The sequence below is a fragment of the Haliotis cracherodii genome, unplaced genomic scaffold (genome assembly GCF_022045235.1).
Source record: "Haliotis cracherodii isolate W230 unplaced genomic scaffold, xgHalCrac1.p SCAF_4, whole genome shotgun sequence".
NCBI lineage: Eukaryota > Metazoa > Mollusca > Gastropoda > Lepetellida > Haliotidae > Haliotis > Haliotis cracherodii.
This window is the reverse complement of record NW_027266297.1, coordinates 65369182-65387840: the sequence shown is the minus strand read 5'-3', so window position 1 is coordinate 65387840 and position 18659 is coordinate 65369182. Positions and strand designations below refer to the sequence as shown.

General features: G+C 42.0%; 1 protein-coding gene across 3 annotated transcripts in view; it reads right to left on the bottom strand.

The window, feature by feature from the left end:
• The window catches only part of LOC139479031 (A disintegrin and metalloproteinase with thrombospondin motifs adt-1-like), a 46875-nt gene that overhangs the window by 22177 nt on the left and 6039 nt on the right, over positions 1-18659 (bottom strand). The window contains exons 2-13 of one of the 3 annotated variants that reach the window (XM_071261770.1): positions 18084-18219; positions 17482-17661; positions 16967-17134; positions 16460-16618; positions 15450-15611; positions 15083-15253; positions 8600-8764; positions 7886-8050; positions 6886-7050; positions 6206-6370; positions 5895-5918; positions 3704-3727 (exon numbers count right to left, since the gene is read on the bottom strand). In XM_071261770.1, coding sequence (XP_071117871.1) covers positions 3704-3727; positions 5895-5918; positions 6206-6370; positions 6886-7050; positions 7886-8050; positions 8600-8764; positions 15083-15253; positions 15450-15611; positions 16460-16618; positions 16967-17134; positions 17482-17661; positions 18084-18219 — 1684 coding nt within the window. Of the gene's footprint in view, positions 1-1631; positions 1797-2581; positions 2747-3703; positions 3728-5894; positions 5919-6205; positions 6371-6885; positions 7051-7885; positions 8051-8599; positions 8765-15082; positions 15254-15449; positions 15612-16459; positions 16619-16966; positions 17135-17481; positions 17662-18083; positions 18220-18659 lie in introns of all 3 variants that reach the window. The other 2 variants (XM_071261769.1, XM_071261771.1) reach the window with 2 other exon arrangements.

The window sequence follows — 18659 nt, the reverse complement described above, 5'->3', positions numbered from 1 at the left end:
TCAGTAATACGAGGAACAAGGCACATGCTCACGGCCATCAGGCAGGGAAAATGACAAAGTCATAGCAAAAAACGACGGAGGTAGACATGCAAAGGATGAGGAAGACAGGGTTGTAGGTGCAAACATACTAGGGCAATGGCTGTCCCACATGGCTTAGCCTCTGTCCAGAGAGCACTGCAGTTTTTACCATTGAAGTATGGACTAAAACAAGACCTTGACTTTTGTGACGTACCTCCGCAACAAATTACGGAGCAAACTGACCACTCTGATCAGGGTTCCCAAACCCCACCAACTGAAATACATCGATTCTTTGCAAAATACAGAAAATGTAGCAGGGACTGTATGGCTGTTTTTGTCTTCAAATTATCCATTAATTATGTCGGTAGTGTTGCATTCTCCTGGGCATGACATACATGACGTTCGATCTTGAAGTTAGATTATCACAGTGAGAGCATATTATCTATTCAAATAACAGCACATGCTGGGAAATGTGCGTTGCTTGCTTTCACCTAAAGGGTGACGCCATGATGTCTTCCCAAAGTTGGTTCAATCACATGACCTTGAGCCTGGGCTCCACCAGAGAATAGTGGGTAAACTGGCCACGAGGATCAGGGTTTCCAAAATCCATTAACTAAGAGACATCCAGATAGCGAGAATAGTATAAGGAGGAAAAAACATCTCCAAGTGGTGACTTCATGCCATTTTCAAACTTGATATTTGCATTATGGTAGTGCTTCATAATAAAATAATCGATTGATGACAGTATGTTTTGCGATGTCATAGAGCAATAAAGAATGAGCATGCAGTCAACATACTGGGACAAGGGTCCTCTCCACATAGTTTGTCTTCATTCCAAGGAATGGTGCAGTTTGTGCCATTAAAATACGGCCCCTCACAAGATCTTGATCTTTTAGAAGTGCTTCCGCCACACGTGACAGGACAAACTGACCATTGCGACCAGGGCTTCCAAACCCCATCAACTGAAACATTGATTGAATGCAGTTCGATGCAGTAAAACGGGTTACAAAGGAGAAAGTGGAGATCTTATCTCCATACTGATAAATCTATTCAGAATCTAGGGACCACTGCATATGCTGAACTGTGTTATTTAAAAAGAAGAAGAACATGAGTCAAAGATGAACTATGTTGACACATACTCGGGCATGGATCTGTTCCACATTGTCTTTCTTCAACCCAGGGGGCACTGCAGTTTTTGCCACCAAACTGAGGACCATCACAAGACCTTGATCTCCGTGACGTACTTCCGCTACATGTGACTGGGCAAGTTGACCATTTAGACCAGGTTTCCCAAACCCCATCAACTGAAAGATGAGTAGTGAAAATTGCAGCTTGTCCATCAGCACATTTTGAAGTCTTCTATTCCCATATGGAATAAAGGAAAGGTAACATGCACCATCCATGATGAAGAACCATTCCCCCAAGAGCAAGCTTTGTTTGCAACCTCCAAGGAAATTGAGAGAACAACTTATATTTTCCACAGGTGCAACCATTCCCAGTTAACCAACTCACAATAACGTCTCGTATATACACTAAGAATGACCTGTCATGAAGAGACAGAACATGCAATATCATTGAATGATACAACTTAAGAGTGAGATGAGTGCACATACTGGGGCAAGGTTCTGTTCCACAAGGTTGCCCTTCACTCCAAAGTCCATTGCAGTTTATACCACCAAAATATGGGCCATCGCATGACCTTGATCGGAGAGAAGTACTTCCGCCACAAGTAACTGGGCAAAGTGACCAGTTGGACCAGGATGTCCAAACTCCATCAACTGAAAACACAAATACCGTAGTTGTGGTTAAGCTTTAATAAAAGTTACTTACCTGGTCCCTGTTCCACAATGCGATCTTAGCTCTATGAATATTGTAAGCCAATGTTAGAGTATGGGAGTTACGATCATCTTAGAGGTCACATTGCGGAATGGGGCCTAGTTATTATTCAAATTCAGAGACCTCTTATCAATAAATCCTTTATTTCTAAATGGCATACATGTTATCACTCAAAATAGTTTCCAATTAACGTACAAACATACATTATTCGCATACAGGTATTATAACATATAATGGAATTAGAGGCAGATCAATGGATAGGAAGTATGCAGGTTTGAAGATTAAAGATATTCTTTCAGAAAAGATTGATAAGATGAAAGCAAGTTATTGTAAAGGAATACGAGGGATAGAAAAGAAGAAAGCTTACCTTGATAGTTCCAAGCTGTTACATCGCCCTGGAAATCCAACACAGTAACGCACCCTCACCAAGCTTGTTGGGTAAACACATGAGAGTAACCCAGTGATGCAATGCGCCATCAAGTCAGAGATTATCACATACAAGAGGAGGGACGGAGACTAGCACGATACTCAGGAACATGTAAAGGTTGAAATGTATGGCAGTCAGAAGAAATCCTTGCCCTGCCAGTGAGATGTGCACATGAAGGAAACAACTAAGCAAACACTACAAACACGGGTGACAGGAAGCATCTACGAATGAAGCATGAGGAAGGATGAGGAGGAAGAAGACGTTGTAGACGGACAGAGGGAGTGGATGTTGAACACTGACCTGCACAGGTATGGGTGTTACAGTTACGCACGTCCGATCCCGACCCCACACAGTCGCTTCCGCCGAAATACGGCCCGTCACACGTGCGATTGCGTGTCTGTGTGCCAGTATCACACCTGTGTGAGCATGCGGACCACTCGTTCCATTCTCGCCACACGCCATCCACTGTGGGGAAAAAGACACTGGACAGGTGAGCAAGAGGAACAGGGTGATGGTCAAAGACGCCAGGTCACCTTGCAGATAGTGGATTGGGGAACCTGAGATTAGAAAATTGGATTCATGTACTTTGTTCATGTCATTGTACATGTTTTATCATTCGTTTTGACATTGTTCCTCGAAAACACCTTTTTATTAAACCTTTTAACGTACTGTTTTTTATACATCAAAATATCCCACATTTGGTTTGTTAATTACCTGTACCTTGGACAAACCATGAGCTGTCACTGTTCCAAGGTAAAAGTAACAACAAATATAGAAACTGCATATGCAGCGGTGACCATGACCTCCCAGCGCGGGAAACTACAGCACTGCACTGAGTTCGGCAACTCAGACCACCCACCTTGGTCTTTAGTTTGCCTGTAAAACAAAAACTGGTGAATCTGCAGAAATATCAGCCTCTGACCACAACATGTAAACTAAGACATATTTAGCTTGGTAGAACAGCGCGACAACAGGGAAGGGGGTCAAAAGCATGCAGTCTCCCTGCAGAAATGCAGAATACTGAAAAGAAAGCAAAACTAATATCTCATCATGATGATGATCGCGAAAGCGCTGACTTGATGGTACATAAGGATTCTCTAGTTTTGCCTATACTTATATTTTCACAAGTGAAAACAAAGTGTAGCATCAAAGTGGGATAAAATTATCCCTATGAGATAAAATAGCAACACATTTGGTTTGACATGTACCTTGTTTTGTATAAGATGATATTTTCCTTCTGGGTTGGGACATCGGATGTTTGAATAATGAACCTTGATGTGATCAGCGACTGATTGACTGATTGACTAGATGCATGTGTATGAAATTCACACTCTCAAATCTGAAACAAACTTTGCTAGGATGCGCAGTGCGTGGACGCAGTGGAAAAGTCCTTCACCCTCCAGGAGAGGGGAGGTAACTCACCCAACTCCTGCCATTCACCATCAACTGAAAAGGAAACAAATATGGCCACTTCAAAAGAGCGAACCGCCTTGTGCGCAACCAGCTACTCTAACATTGAGTTTATCTTATTTTCATTCCTAATAAACACTGTACGTTAATGGTAATGGGCAATCTAGACATCATACCAAGGTCTTTTGTTGCTCAGTGTTTATTGTAAATTTTACTAGTAGTAATAAATTTTAGACAAATGTAAAGTGCACTTATCGTGAAATTTCACTGCTTTACAATGTTACCTTTATATGAGTTTTTGACATGTATGCACCTTATGTACATAAAATAAATAATCATAATTATATTTTGCTTTTTTCAGAAGTTTCAGCACAATGCCTTATTTTAAGATTAAATCTAATTATTTAGTCTCAATGATTCGGTTAGGTTTGTCAGATGTTTCCTTTGCTCACACACAAAGCCACCTGTGAAACAGGGTGAAGGTAAAATCTTCATATACAAATACATATAACTTTGTAACCGAAATGGGAACCACACCTGTGGATGAAGACATGCAAATGCAGCTGACTTTGGATTTAACACCAAATTTTGGTTCAATAGGTTCATGAGTTGATACCATATGACCCTGTGTAGGCAGATGAAATATGCCAGCAGGTCTTGTGTTTAACCTGGTATAACATGAAAGAAACTTGTTTTACACCTTGACAGTTGACTCAAGAGGTCTTTATTTACAAATATATTGCACATGGATTGTCTCCGAGAGTACGCTTTCATGTCGTCCCACCCTTGAATGGAGCATCTGGGCATCTGGTGATTACAAAGTCCAGGCTGATTGAGTGGAATTATGCCAATGGCGTCGAACATTGCTCACACAAACAACCATCTTGTATCTTGGTTCAAACACATAATAATGAATCACATACTGGCTGCAATGTGAGTGTTCTTCGTGTTTTCCGGGACATGATGGCATGGTTATCTATATTTAATGTGCAAAGTTGTCTATGTAGGCTATGATATTGGGTTCGAGTCCCAACTAATGATTTTGATTCTTAGTTTGTCATCACCATACACGTGCTTGTGTATTTCGCGTGTTCCTTTACCATCATTTAGCTGATTCACGGTGATGTGTCTAAAATAACACAATGTACACTTAAGATTTTACCTTCACGTTTCAGGGGCACAGTGAGAGGCAAGACAGACCACTGACCTTTGGTCTTTAATTGACCTCCATAATCTTGTGGAGTGTGGGATGGATTCAGGCATGTTAATAAAAGGCTTCAAGTGTCCAGGAAGAAATACTTTGAAATGACACTGTATCAAGAACCAGTACCAGTTTGTAAAATGTAGGCGTAACCGGATATAAAAAAAACTGATCCCATGTCAGTTGTGGATTCTTCGGATGTTTCAGTGAGTACTGACAATTTACTATTCTTAGAAGTTGTGATTTGTGTCAGAGACTTTTTAGAGAATATCTTTTCTGTCACTACTTCAGCTTTTTTGTTTGTATAGGTTAGCAAAACTATCTTTTATATATGATAATTTAGGAAGCCAGTTATTTCCATGCTGTGGACAACACAGAGGGTAAGCATTTAAAATTTGATTTGATATGAGGAGGCCACATTAAGAAAAATAAGAGAAGCCTTCTTTCAAATCTACATAGTTTTCTTTATATGTATTTTCTTATACAAACAAAACTCTATGTTTTACAATAACACAGATGTATTTATTCAGATTTTCTATCACAATGAAATAAAGCCATATGACCAAGTTAAGAAAATATTTTTGAAATCTGTAGTTTTAGATGGATATTTGGTACAAAAATTGGTTTTCAAATTCTGATCCAGATATTGAGAGCAGATTTATATTGTATGACATGAGCAGGTGCACGTCGACTGTTGGGGCGTACAGTGTTGTGTGGCGACCACCTACCCAGCACCATCATTATTTCTTCGCCATCAACTGTAATAACAAACAGGATGATATAGCTCATTATCTTGACTGAGATGAAAAAAAGCTGTAACAAATACCTACTTCGGGAATCTTAAAAGCAGAATTTTGTTTTTAAGCAAACACACCCAGGGTTTAGCACTGCGCAGATAGCATTGTTGTCTTAGTTAGCGAACAGAGATGAGCATGAGAAACAAGGCACTGGCTGCACAAGAACATCCTTTAATTATCACACGCGCAAGAGTATAGCACTCACCAAGGACAAGCTTCGTATTGTTTCCTGAAATAATAAATAAATCCGTTTATTAAATAAAACACGAAACAAATACATGAACTTCTGGATGATTATTCTGCAAATAATATATTTTAAACGAAAAATGGTAGTCAAGAACCCAGTGTGAGTGTCTGCAATTGATGGCTTGGTTTCACTTCTGTTTGCTGTGGAAGAGAATAACACTGCACATTCGAGAGATTATTTGGCGCGTTGCTATGCAGCGACACAAACTGAGAAAAGTAAACCTTCCGGTCCTCCAGTAGGAAGCCAGCAAATTAAAGCAGAAGCTGTACCTGGGCACGCATGTGTGTTGCAAGTCTGAAAGTCTTCCGCTGGACCACTACAGTTGCGACCGCCATTCAAACCTTCTTGACAACTGCGCATGCGCCGCTGATTACCCCCGCCACAGGTCTCATTGCATTCTCCCCATTGTCCCCACGGCAACCAGGAAGCGTCAACTGCAAGGCAATAATTCCAGTTACTTCATCACCACTTCATCTCCTCTGCTTCAGCTTACATGAAAAGTTATTCTCCCGTGCTGTGAACAGTTAGTTGACGATGTTGGACGCTTAATTACGGCATGTTCATGAAAACAGTAATGTTAATGTAGAACATGGTAATATATGTATAATCACTTCCATGAAAATTCATTTCTTACTTTGAACATGCCGCTGATAGATCAGTTATAGAAAATCATTACAATACAGTCAAGTTTTTCTGAATAAATATTTCTGAAATATGCACCAGATAATAATCAAATATTGTACAGTTAAGTGTGTGCACTTGGGTTGATATCTGCATTGCATTGAAGCTGGGGGAAAGTGACTGTGCGAGTTACCCTTCAACTCTCCTCTCTAAAACACACCAGCCTGCCCAACCGCTCCCAGTGGACATGTTCAAGGCAAGTATATAAACAGTTGTCTTCCTTTGAATGTCACGTGACGTGGCCACGTGATCAATGGCTGTAGCTCACCTGGGCATTCCTGTGTACTACATTGTCTCGTCTGCTGACTCTCTCCTTCACAGTTACTCCCGCCAAATTTAGGTTTGAGACAGTCCCGTTTTCTGATTTGTTGACCTCCACCGCACGTGACACTGCAATCCCGCCAATCATGCCACGGCAGCCAAGAACCATCCACTGTGCGAGGGGGACGCGGAGATTATAGAACAGCCACTAGTTTCGTAAGCGCTCCAGTGACTGATGAAACTATTCTATGGCAGGTGGAATTTGGCAATATAGCCACTACAGCTAGAACATCATCGACAAGAGCAATGTCGTATCTCCTAGTTAGAGCTAAGGCAGTTGAAGTTAGTCAGGCAGTTGAAGTTAGTCAGGCAGTATCACGGAATTATATTACAGACTGGTAATATAAATCCGTGGCAGCACGAAGCAGGTTTGGAATCTTGCAAAACCAAGACCTCCTGCACGGGCAGCAGCGTTAGTAGGCACTATGTTGCAAGCGGGTTATCTCAGAACTATGTGTAAGCGAGAACACTGTCCAAGGAGACGGAAAAGCAGATTCGCTAAAAGGCACGGAGGCGCGCTAGCTACGGGATTAGTAGAACTACCATCAACTACAGAGTGAGCTAGTCTACCCGAGGCTTGCTTCAAACATGGCACAAGACTATGCTAAACTGTTATGACATGCATATTTACTCTAGCTAAACACAGGCTAGTAACACGTCTGCATAATAAACATAGATATTAGACATAATATGTAGTGGTACTACCAGAGAGATTACAGAATACTACATACTAAATAAGAATGTCAGTTATGTCATGTTTTAGTTATACTTTCAATTACTTTTAAAACAATTTTTTACAGTTATTATATGTATAAAATATATCTGTTTACTGACAAAGTATTAAACGTTATTATTCGTATTAATATATGTTGCCATAGGTTTCAGTGCCATACTTCCGGTACGCCCTATTGAAAGTCTGGGTCATGAAGCAACTCCAGGAGACGTACCTGGGCACTCGAATATGTTGCATTCCTCTGTGTGACCGCCTTCCCCAGGGCATGGGGCCCCCAGAAAGAAGGGGCCTTGACAGGTGCGTGTCCGAGATCGCATCCCGCCCCCACAGATGGCAGAGCAGTCACCCCATGTCTCCCATCCGTTCCAAACGCCGTCCACTGAAAGCAACATCGTTGGCCACGTCACGGACACGGGCCCGGTACAACACCGACGACAGCAACCAAACGCTGCCACTATGCTACTGAGACCACTACACTTTGTAGGACCTTTCTTCAGTTACAGTATGAATCCTACTGACAAACTTCATATTGGTAAGGGCTCCATTCCACAAAGTAGTATCAGTGTTATGATTGTCGGAACTCCTGATTTCCAATGACAGTCATCGCACCTACTTCGCTTGTGGAACAGAATTCTTGTTGAAATAATTGTAATAGTTGATTCAAACTAGTTCAACATCTTTATCAGTGTCATGTCAGGTGATAAGTCACTTTTTAAAAAAGCTGTGGATTCAGGATAACTCGTTGAGGGTTCAAATGAAAAATATGAAATAACCAGTATTTCAAGACGGCTACTTTTCCACATATCATTCTCGAGATATAGGGGTTCGTCGTTTCCCTAATCATTTGATGTTCCCCGACACGACTTGATAAAGACGTTGAACTACCACTCCAAGAAAATGACACTCATGTACCAATGAGGTAGCCTACCTGGGCACTCCCTGACCTGACACTCCTGGGTTTGTCGGCTTTCTCCCTGACACTCCTGCCCATGATAGAACGGCCCCTCGCACGACCTCTGCCTCCACTGCGACCCCTTACCACACGACGTGGAACACTCCGACCAAGCAGCCCAGGTCTTCCACACACCGTCCACTATTGCAGCAATAACCATCGTGATCACGTGACCTGACACATGTTTCTGATTGGTGTTCCCATCCTGGTGCGTAAAACACATGAGGTGCTCGTGATCATGCTTCATGCGATGATTGCGTGAAGTTTTACTTGTGACGTCATTGTGTTGTTCTTAATGAACGCCAATTGTCAATCTTGATACATAGATTTGTCACCAAAATAATATGATAGTCAGTAAGAGAAAGTCATTCATGCTTTACAACAACCAAGCAAACTTTCAGCTATAAACACAACATTCGCCTTCACTAACCTTGGACACTGCCAGTATGTTTTAGGTAAAATAACTCGATTCAGAAAGTATGGACTTTAAAATATTACCTTTTTTTATTCAAAATAATTATATTTTGCACTTCTCAATTTAATGATTTATTTGAAAGTGATACTTTTTCCGTATCAACTACATTTCCTTGCCCTTCTTAATACAAACGCATATTCCTCAAAACATACACATAATTATTAACTAGAAAAATGTACCATTTGTTCATATTTCACATTGAAGTTTGACATAGTTTTGTAAGAATATTTGTTGTATTACATCTGAGTCAATGCTTTTTAGACGCCTTCTTCGATGGATATGGAAAATATTCCATTTGGATCGGTCAATCAGAGGTTTCAAATCACAATATATGCTAGCTTTCTTTGGAAGCCTGTCATACGCTCTCGGTGTTTGTCATATATGCAGAAAAGCATTGATGAATAAAAACATTTTGTGGAAATCATGATTTTCTGCAATTGTACGTGCTTGTAAAACAAGAACGGTATGGTTTATTAGCTTTCAGAACAAAAAGGGGCGACAGTAAAATTATAAGATTGTCGACAGGCCAGTAAGAGCGAGCCGTCGGCATGACGCAGAAGGTGGCTTCGAACAGCCACGATGCCAGAACATTTGGGCGTACGAGGCAGACCATAATAAGACTAAAGACGCGTCAGCCAAACCGGTCAGAAATTGTCCCTGATTTGGAAGAAAAAGAGTGACCACCCCACTATAAGACCAGTCCTAGCGCTTACACAAACAACGACTGGGGGTGAATTTCCAATAGGACAACGCCAGGCTAAATACTGCCTAAACCGCGATAATATTGACCTTCTGTCATGACCAGTCTGCTCACCATCTAACATCTCTGAGGAGCTTCTGTGGAGACAACTCTGACGTCGCCCACAAAAGTCATCCAGCAACTTGACCAGGACATGGCGAGTGGAGGAGGATCCCCATTGATGTCATCCGGCGGTTTATTTTTTCCATGAGAAGGCGGGTACTGGCTTACTTTAATACCAAAGGAGGTCGTACGAGTTACTGCGTGTGCTGCCATCTACGCTTGTGATGAACAGCTGCCTTTCAGACACACTATCGTGATACCTGTTTCAGTGTTAATCTGATTTCATACCCTGTATGTGTTTGACTGCAGCTCATTCTTGTAATACTGCAGCTCATTCTTGTAATACTGAAGCTGCAGAGCCTATTTTTCGGGTATGAACAGCTCCAATCGATAGGGTATTAATACACCTCTGATATGAGTTGTTATTTATCTATACAGGCAAAGTCAGGGTGTGTACTTTCTTTTGCACTTCAGTTATCTCCGCTTACCCGATGACCTTCATCATAGTAGATCAGAGGTGAGGTGAGGTGAAATGGGGTTTAACGTCGCGTCCAAGATTATTGCACTTATATAGCGACGTGCATGCACGTGTGTGTGTGGCTGCTTGTACTAGTCAGTCCGGACTGATGCCGATTTATAGTGCTAGCACACTGAGATACCATGCCACAGTTTAACATGAATATCCCACTCAGACACAGTTTACTGACTCCGACCCCACCAGTCCTTGTTTTAGCCCCTTAATGCCGAGCGCCAGACAGGGTAACAACAAGTACCATCTTTTAACTTATTTTGGTATGACGCGGCCGGGGATCGAGCCCCGGACCTTCCGCTCTCCGGGCAGAAGTTCTACCACTAGACCACGGAGGCGGTCTAGTAGAGCAGAGATTACAGATGTGTTTACAAATACCCTTGCTAAATTGAATTTGGAACCGAACGTCAAGGATGAAATATACTTCATTTCATGAGAAGACCAGGTTTGGACAGTATACTGTATACATGTGAGTCCAGATTCTTCTGTCTTCTGGGCAGATCTAAACCATTCGCAAGGGTCTACAGACGTCCAGCGGAACGATTTAGCGAGGCTTGCATCATACGTCGTCGTTATTGTTGGGGTGGAAGCGTAATGGTATTGGGTGTAATCACAACTCATAGGAGAACAACACATCGTTGTTAATTTGAATTGCGTAAGCTGACGGGAAGACACAATTCGAGATCATGTTCCCCCCTTTGTACAAATGCAGGGACGAAACGTCACGTCGCAGCAGAATAATGTAACATACGTTTGAGGCAGTAAAACATCACTGTATCGTCATGCCCGACTGTTTTTCTAGACCTCTTCTCTTCCCCATGGATCATGCCTGGGACGAGATGAACGACGCCTATGACAGTCATCTCGTATGTTCAATAAGCCGCCGCTGCCTCACCCATATCAACGCAAATTGTGGTGACACCCGATATTGACATTCTTATTTCTTAACTTAACACTACCCTTCTTTTAGGGCGTGTCTGTCTGTCTGTCTGTCTGTCTCCTGTTACCAGATATGTATTTTGTCAATTAATTGGTTATGATACAACATTGATCCTACGAATAACCAAATATTATGTTGTTAACATCCCTTTCACACCACTTTATATGAAGCACAGTTACTTTTGTCCGTTAGAAGTTTTTGATGGTGTGATCGATGCTGTGCTCAAAAACATTGAGTTTCCCGAGAAGAGCAAGGACAAAATGTCAAAAGCGATTGCAGGGTAAAAATCATGTTATCTGTGATATCGAGAGAGAAAACTACACTCATTCTCCTTTGATACCATTTTTGCGAAACGAGTGGATTTTCTATTGTATCTGACCGAGCGAAAGTTCACGTGTTTCGTAAGAATATTATTATCCGTTGTGTGTGCAAAGACGACAGTTCCAACGCTCAAGAACTATTATAAAGAATTTCTTTAACTTATGGTAATTGAATCGCATTGTTGGACATACGCAGGACAGGTGTAAGAAAACTTAAAAAAGTCAATTAACGTCGCGCTTAGAATGTTGGACCAACACTCGGTCACCTGCACAAACCGGTCCTGTCTGGGCAATCAAAATGGTTCGGCTTCCTTGATCTATCAGCTGAATTTATATTCTGTCCGTACCACTTTGGAAGAGAGAAACCAGAGTGCTCGTCAAAGACGTTTGTGCTAACTGTACGACCCTTTACTGAAGTGAAAATCAACAAGCTCAAGTCAGCTTGCATGTAAGTGAAAGCTCCCGAAGGGCAAGGTCACCATCGGAATAAGAAAAGACAACCGTGATTTAACCTAGAGATCAAAAGGGAATATTATTGTTCACATTAGGGGATGTTTTAGGCCACAAAACAGATGTCAGGAACACTTCTTCGGAGTTTTTCGAATGATTTGTATCGGAACTGTTCACTTTTAGTGATGTGGTCGTGCAGTCGTGTATGTTCATTCATAAAGAAACACATTCGGAAGCAATGTCACAAAATACGCTTCGAAGGGGACACTGATGGCACAACCGTAGCATCCAACGTAAGAGCTGATGTCTGTCCAGATAGTTTAACCTGACTTCCTTTGACCACGCTTAACCTTTAACGTTAAATCAAACTGAAAGTCGCGAAAGAGATCGGGTGCGTCACGCTTATAGGGACCCTCGATCTTTCGGTAATTGTGCATTGCATATGGATATGGCTCGATTAAATAATGTCTGTAGTAGCTCTATGCATAACTAATATAGAATAAAAAGCGGATTTAATGCGTGTGACTATCTTGTTTGGTTTAATAAAGTGTGTGTAAATGTCTCTCGCTTTCATGCCATAACCTTCCGTTCTTCCTTGTAGATGTAAAAGTGAATGACGCCTCGTGAATTTTTATGAATGAAAAAAGTAGTTGCGGTGTTACAGAGGTCACGGTTATCAAAACGAATAAAACGAGGTGAACCGCGTGTGACGTACGGATTTAGTATCTTACCACCTGTATCTTTACCACGTGCGTAATAAAATACAAATATGCCCCATTAAGAGTTAGGTATCATAACACTACACAGGCAATGTTTAATTAATTAATATTTGTTTTTAGGACGAATTAATGAAATTAAATGAAAGTGCAATGCGTTGCATTTCGTATTCTGAGGTTATGGGTGTCCACGCCAACCAAGGGGCATTAATTCGCTGTGTTCTTAGACTTGCTAGAAAACTATGACCGTTGGTTCGAGTTCCAGTTTTGCCCTGATTGTGTTTGTAGGTTTGTCAGCGCCATGCATGTGCAACGCCGATACGCCGTGAAAGAAATGAATTACTGTTCAACACGGCGTTAAAACCAACTTACTCACTCACTACAAATAACCATTACAGAATGTGCTCCTTGGTCTACGCTATCATTAATTTGATTCAGCTGATGCCAGATCCACGTGACTTAATGTGGAGCATCATTGACTAGACCTTGTGACAGAGCTGAACTAAAGGGAACATACATGTGTGTTTTGGGGGGTTTAACTCTATTTAGCTCTACAGATGCAACTATATGGCCTGACAATATTGTTGCTGAAAGTTTACTGGTAGTCATGAAGCATCAATGTAAGATAAGGTTTCTAGATAAGCATAGAGAAATGTGAAGCTTAAAAGCTTCTTGTCAAGTCTTTCAAAGCTAAACTCCTAATTACGCTATTTTAATATATTTAGCAACTATTGGCGATCACATCTTATTGCAGTGCATGCTATGGAGTGGTGACTTCCTGTGTCGTGGTCAGCTCAGTCGTGACCGACTCCGTACCCGTTCCTGTTGTGCACATCCCTGCACCACATGCCTGAACGTCTGTAGCGTTGCCAGTGCAAACGTTGGTCGCGTTGACGCAGTCACGCTCACGCACCTGTTCACCAAGCCCGCAGTCACACGGCCCCCACATGCCCCAATCTTGCCACGTGCCGTTGCCTAGAAACAATGATGCTACATGTGTCTCCGTTGGTGTGATTGCCCACACGTCTAGAGTATACAGTGCTGGATGAAGGTGATGTGTGGAGTTCTATATTCTAAGGTTGCGTGATCTTGTGATTGTTTGAAGAGAATGAGTGAGTGCAGAGTGGGGTTGTATTGGAGTGAAACACATGATCATACCTCATAAAAGAACATCATATAAAACATCATGAAAGCTTAACAAATCAATTACATATACATATAGAATGTCTCATTACTTTGTCCACTATTATTATTATTATCATTATTATTATTATTATTATAATAATTTCTACTTATGGTATTGAATTGTAATGCATTGGGGAAAAGGTTGGGTAAGAATGGTTACCAACTGGCGTGAACATTCAGCATGTAACAATTACCCAAATAAAATATCTACTGAATAAATTGTTTGATAGGCATTAATTAGAAGTTGACGGATGACAATGTAGACCCAATTTAAGGATAACAACTTCTTTAAAACTGTAAAAAGCGACGTTTCGGTAGAGATCCTTATACCCTTGTCTTGTTTGACAACGGTATAAGGATCTATACCAAAACGTCGCTTTTTACAGTATTAAAGAAGTTGTCTGACAACGGTATAAGGATCTATACCGAAACGTCGCTTCTTACAGTATTAAAGTAGTTGTTATCCATACATTGTGTCTTATTTGTCATCTACTGAATATCTACAGTGTCATGTATGACGAAAGTAAACAAAAATCAAATCAAATCGCTGAAGTACTGTACCTGAGGGTGGTGTTTGATATGACCGGTATTCGGACAGCCATGTCCTCGCGTGTATACATCTCTCACACTTTCAATATTAACATCTGGGTATTGTTTAAATAATGTTGGGATATTACTGCTATATATCAGACATCCCTCGAATTTTCGAGGCTTAATTATTCACACATATTGGATAAATCACATCCTCAGGCAAATTATGTTTTCCTATTAAATGGAAAAAATTATAGTTTTTTCTTTTTTTTCGAACAAGTCACAGGCAAACGAAAAATATATGAAGACGCGATGACGTTGGACAGTTCACGACTCAGTTGCTGGAACAGACAGGGTACAGGGTACAGGAGGAAGAGGGTGGGGGTGGTAGGTAGCCATGCGGATCAGTTCTACGGGGAGGGAGTCTTGGGATCAAACGGGGTAATCACTTCATTATTTTCAGAATATATATGTAGAGATAGCAGGGTAGGTAATGGAGGTAATCGCCTACCTGGGCACATGTCGAGAGTGCACGACTTCGTCTGAACCGTCTCGCCTTCACAGTCTTTCCCGCCATGCAATGCAGGCGGATGGTTACAACTGCGCGTGCGCTGTTGGATACCGGTTTCGCAAGACACAGAACAGTCTCCCCATTCACCCCACAGGGACCAAACTCCATTGACTGAAAAGTAAATGGTGACTTGTTTTTTAAATGTTGTTTGTGTGTAACGTTCGTTAACTATGATGACCTCTATTTTTACAGTTTCTTCGTCACAGATTATCTTGACAGTGATTTTTTAATAACACTTGAGGGGACCTTGTGAAAAAGACAAGGGACATTAATTTGGCAGACTACTGACTGTGTGACGTCCACCCACCTCTACACATGACCCCTGCTGGTTGTGCCGTGGTCGGACACGACGACGTGAGGGTCCAGGGGTTCCGCTCACACATCTGTACGGTCTGCTCCAATCCCTGGCAGGAAAGGCTGGTGACTCCAAACATCAAGTCTCCAATGCCGAATTGGCTGTTCTGGGTAGCTAATACATCATTGATGGATTAACAGTAACGTACAGGACGCATTGAAAAACTAAAACAAACCAGTCAGATCAATCAACAATAAAATAATATATCCAGCATGGCAGTTGCAGGAGTTGTAGGAGCCTACACTCAAGCATAACCTCAGTCGCTCCTAAACATTATTCAACAAATCGTTTTATCATACCTCCATGTCAGAATGATGAGATCTGATTATTGGTCCACGTGATATTGATAAAATAACGTGTATCCCGGATTGGAGGGGAAAACATTCCTCAGCTCGGGATAAATCTCTTATACCCCGCCACAAGCAAGTCAGGTTTTACGTGGATTTATGAGAAGCAGAATAAATCCTTTAACCCCGCTTCAAAGCAAAAAGCCGCACGCTTTTCCCCGAGTCAATAGATGCCACATTGCGCAAGTTAACCTCAGCTCCATCGAAAAGCTGTTTGTTTGAAATATTTTACATTATCACAAAAACATGTGGGTAAGATAGATTCGTTGCAGCATGATCACTCGGGGTACAGGTTGTTTTATGCGGCTCGTGGTATAAAACCTAACGCGGGACGCATAAAACTCCATGTATCCCTCGTTATCCTGCTACAACTTATGGGGGCGGTCGGGTAGCACAGTGGTTAAAGCGTTCGTTCGGCACGCCGAAGACCCGGGTTCGATTCCCAACATGGTTACAATGTGTGAAGCCCATTTCTGGTGTCCCCCGCCGTGATATTGCTGGAAGATTGCTAAAAGCGCCGTAACATCAAACTCACTCACTACAACGTATAATATCCTTTTCAGAAATCTTTATTTTATTGAAGTTTTTAAAGATAAACGTGTCAATACAGCTTACCCATATGAGCTCCAGGCATTCCAAGATGTTTGCACACCAGGTCTGCCATTGTTTGCGTCCACTGGTTGCCACAGATCATGCCCCACTGTCGAGCTTCGTCATTGAAGATTTCCACACGGCCCTCCCCATGGGCTGACCCCCCACGCAGGCGTACTGGACCTGTTCATATATTATAGCCGTTATCACACACATAAAACCCTTTTCCATATCCAATAAAAATATCTGCATAAAGCAGAGTCGATTGTACGATTCCGACTATATAATGAACACTTGTTTATGAATCACTATCCAATAGTGATGATACCAGGTGTTTCTCGAAAAGGTTAGCGTATCCTGCCCCACCGGTGGCACCCGTCACAAACACACGCAAAGGCAAGTCAATTGATCACCTGAAAAAACTCGGAATATATGGTAAGTCAAAATAGGGAACTGCATCGGACATAATTTTTGTCACTGATGCGTCAAGAACTGGTTGGTATATGACAGTTCTGGGTCATGTTCACTTACTTTGGCAGTCCATGCTATAGCAGACAGTTGTTTCATTAGTTGGACCCAGACAGTAGCGGTCGACGCCGGGCGTTCCTCCATTGTTGCAGGTTCGGTTGCGTACCTTGTAGCCGCGACCACAAGTCTGGTAGGTGCTGCACGTACCCCACACACCCCAGGAATCCCATCCTGAGGATAAGGCAGACAAGTTAAAGTGACACGACTTCTAATGATTAATTTTTCCCCAGAATCAACCCGCACCCAGAACCAAACAATACAAATAGGTGCATTTTTGTGTATGATTGCTAAAGGGGTTGTATCCACGATGCGGTTGTTCACCAAAATCGAATTACTATGGCACATCTTTTGGACAAAATATATTTTTTCTATCCTAATAGGGGAGGAAAATTTGTATTATGTTTGTCGAATGAGAAGGGGTCATTTTGTTATTTTATGACAAACTATCAACATGGTCTTTGTCATGATTTTTTTAAAAATAACACGTTCATATTGTAATTATTAAAGGTCTGGCTTACGCGGACAAGCTTGTAGTTGACATGACCCATACTCAATGTCACGGCCATAGCACTTTAGGGGGCTCAATGTTTGGCCAGAGCTGCCATCCTCACAGTTCCTTCTACGCATGCGCCAGCCCTGGTCACACGTGACGGAGCAGTCATCCCAGTCCTGCCACGTACCCCACTGTGGCTGTAGTTCTACAAACAGCAGACATCGTCAACACTTTCCATGAAATAACATAAAGCAAGAGCTTCCATTGCTGATGATGCTGTACTATTTACATGTATGCAGACAGAACAAGATGTACCAAACAAATATATTAAAAACACGGATCAGACCTTGTGAAAAGTCGTCGTAAAAACGAGAACCACAACGTTTAGAGGATGACTAAGAAGTCTCGTTTCTTTCATACATCTAGATTTGCATGTTTTGTACGACCTTTTTAACAGCTCGCGCCTTATATTACATCTATTCCATTTGACATTACTTTTAATTGACACAATCATGCATAGCTTTAGGGACGTTTGCAATGTAATTTTTAGCAAGGAAAACCAAACATCTTATTTCCGCGTCTCAAACATTGGGAATATGTTCCTCGTGATTCACGAAGGAATCTTACCTGGTGCGTTGCAGTCGGGACCACCCCAGCCCTTGTTGCACACACAGATTGCCACGAGTTGGTCGTCAGTCGTCTTGGTCTCCAAACAACGTCCGTTGCTGTGGCAGACATCATCGGCACAAGGCCCTAGCGCTTCCTGGATATACATTGAACCCTGATTAATTCGGACCATCATCGTGGAGGAATTTTGAATTGTACATGAATTTCCTCAGCTCACAGAGGGTATAGACTGCTGCAAAACATTATTATAGTCTTAGCTCACACGTTACAATCTACAACCTGTGTGTGTGTTTGATGTGAGTGTGTGTGTGTGTGTGTGTTGAGGGGTGTGGGGATGGGGTGTGGGGTGTGGGGTGTGGGGGTGCGGTCGTCTATGGCGCCGCGATTATGTTTCTAGGTTTGTCAGCACCATACCCGTGCTCGTGGCTTTCACCGAAGTGGTAAACGTCTGAGACCCGCATCACGTCGAGCTTTCCTCCCACATTAAGCTGAGACGCCGCGATATAACTGGACTACTGTTAAAAGGGGCATTAAACCCAAATCACTCGCTCACTCACTCACTCATTCACTCACTCA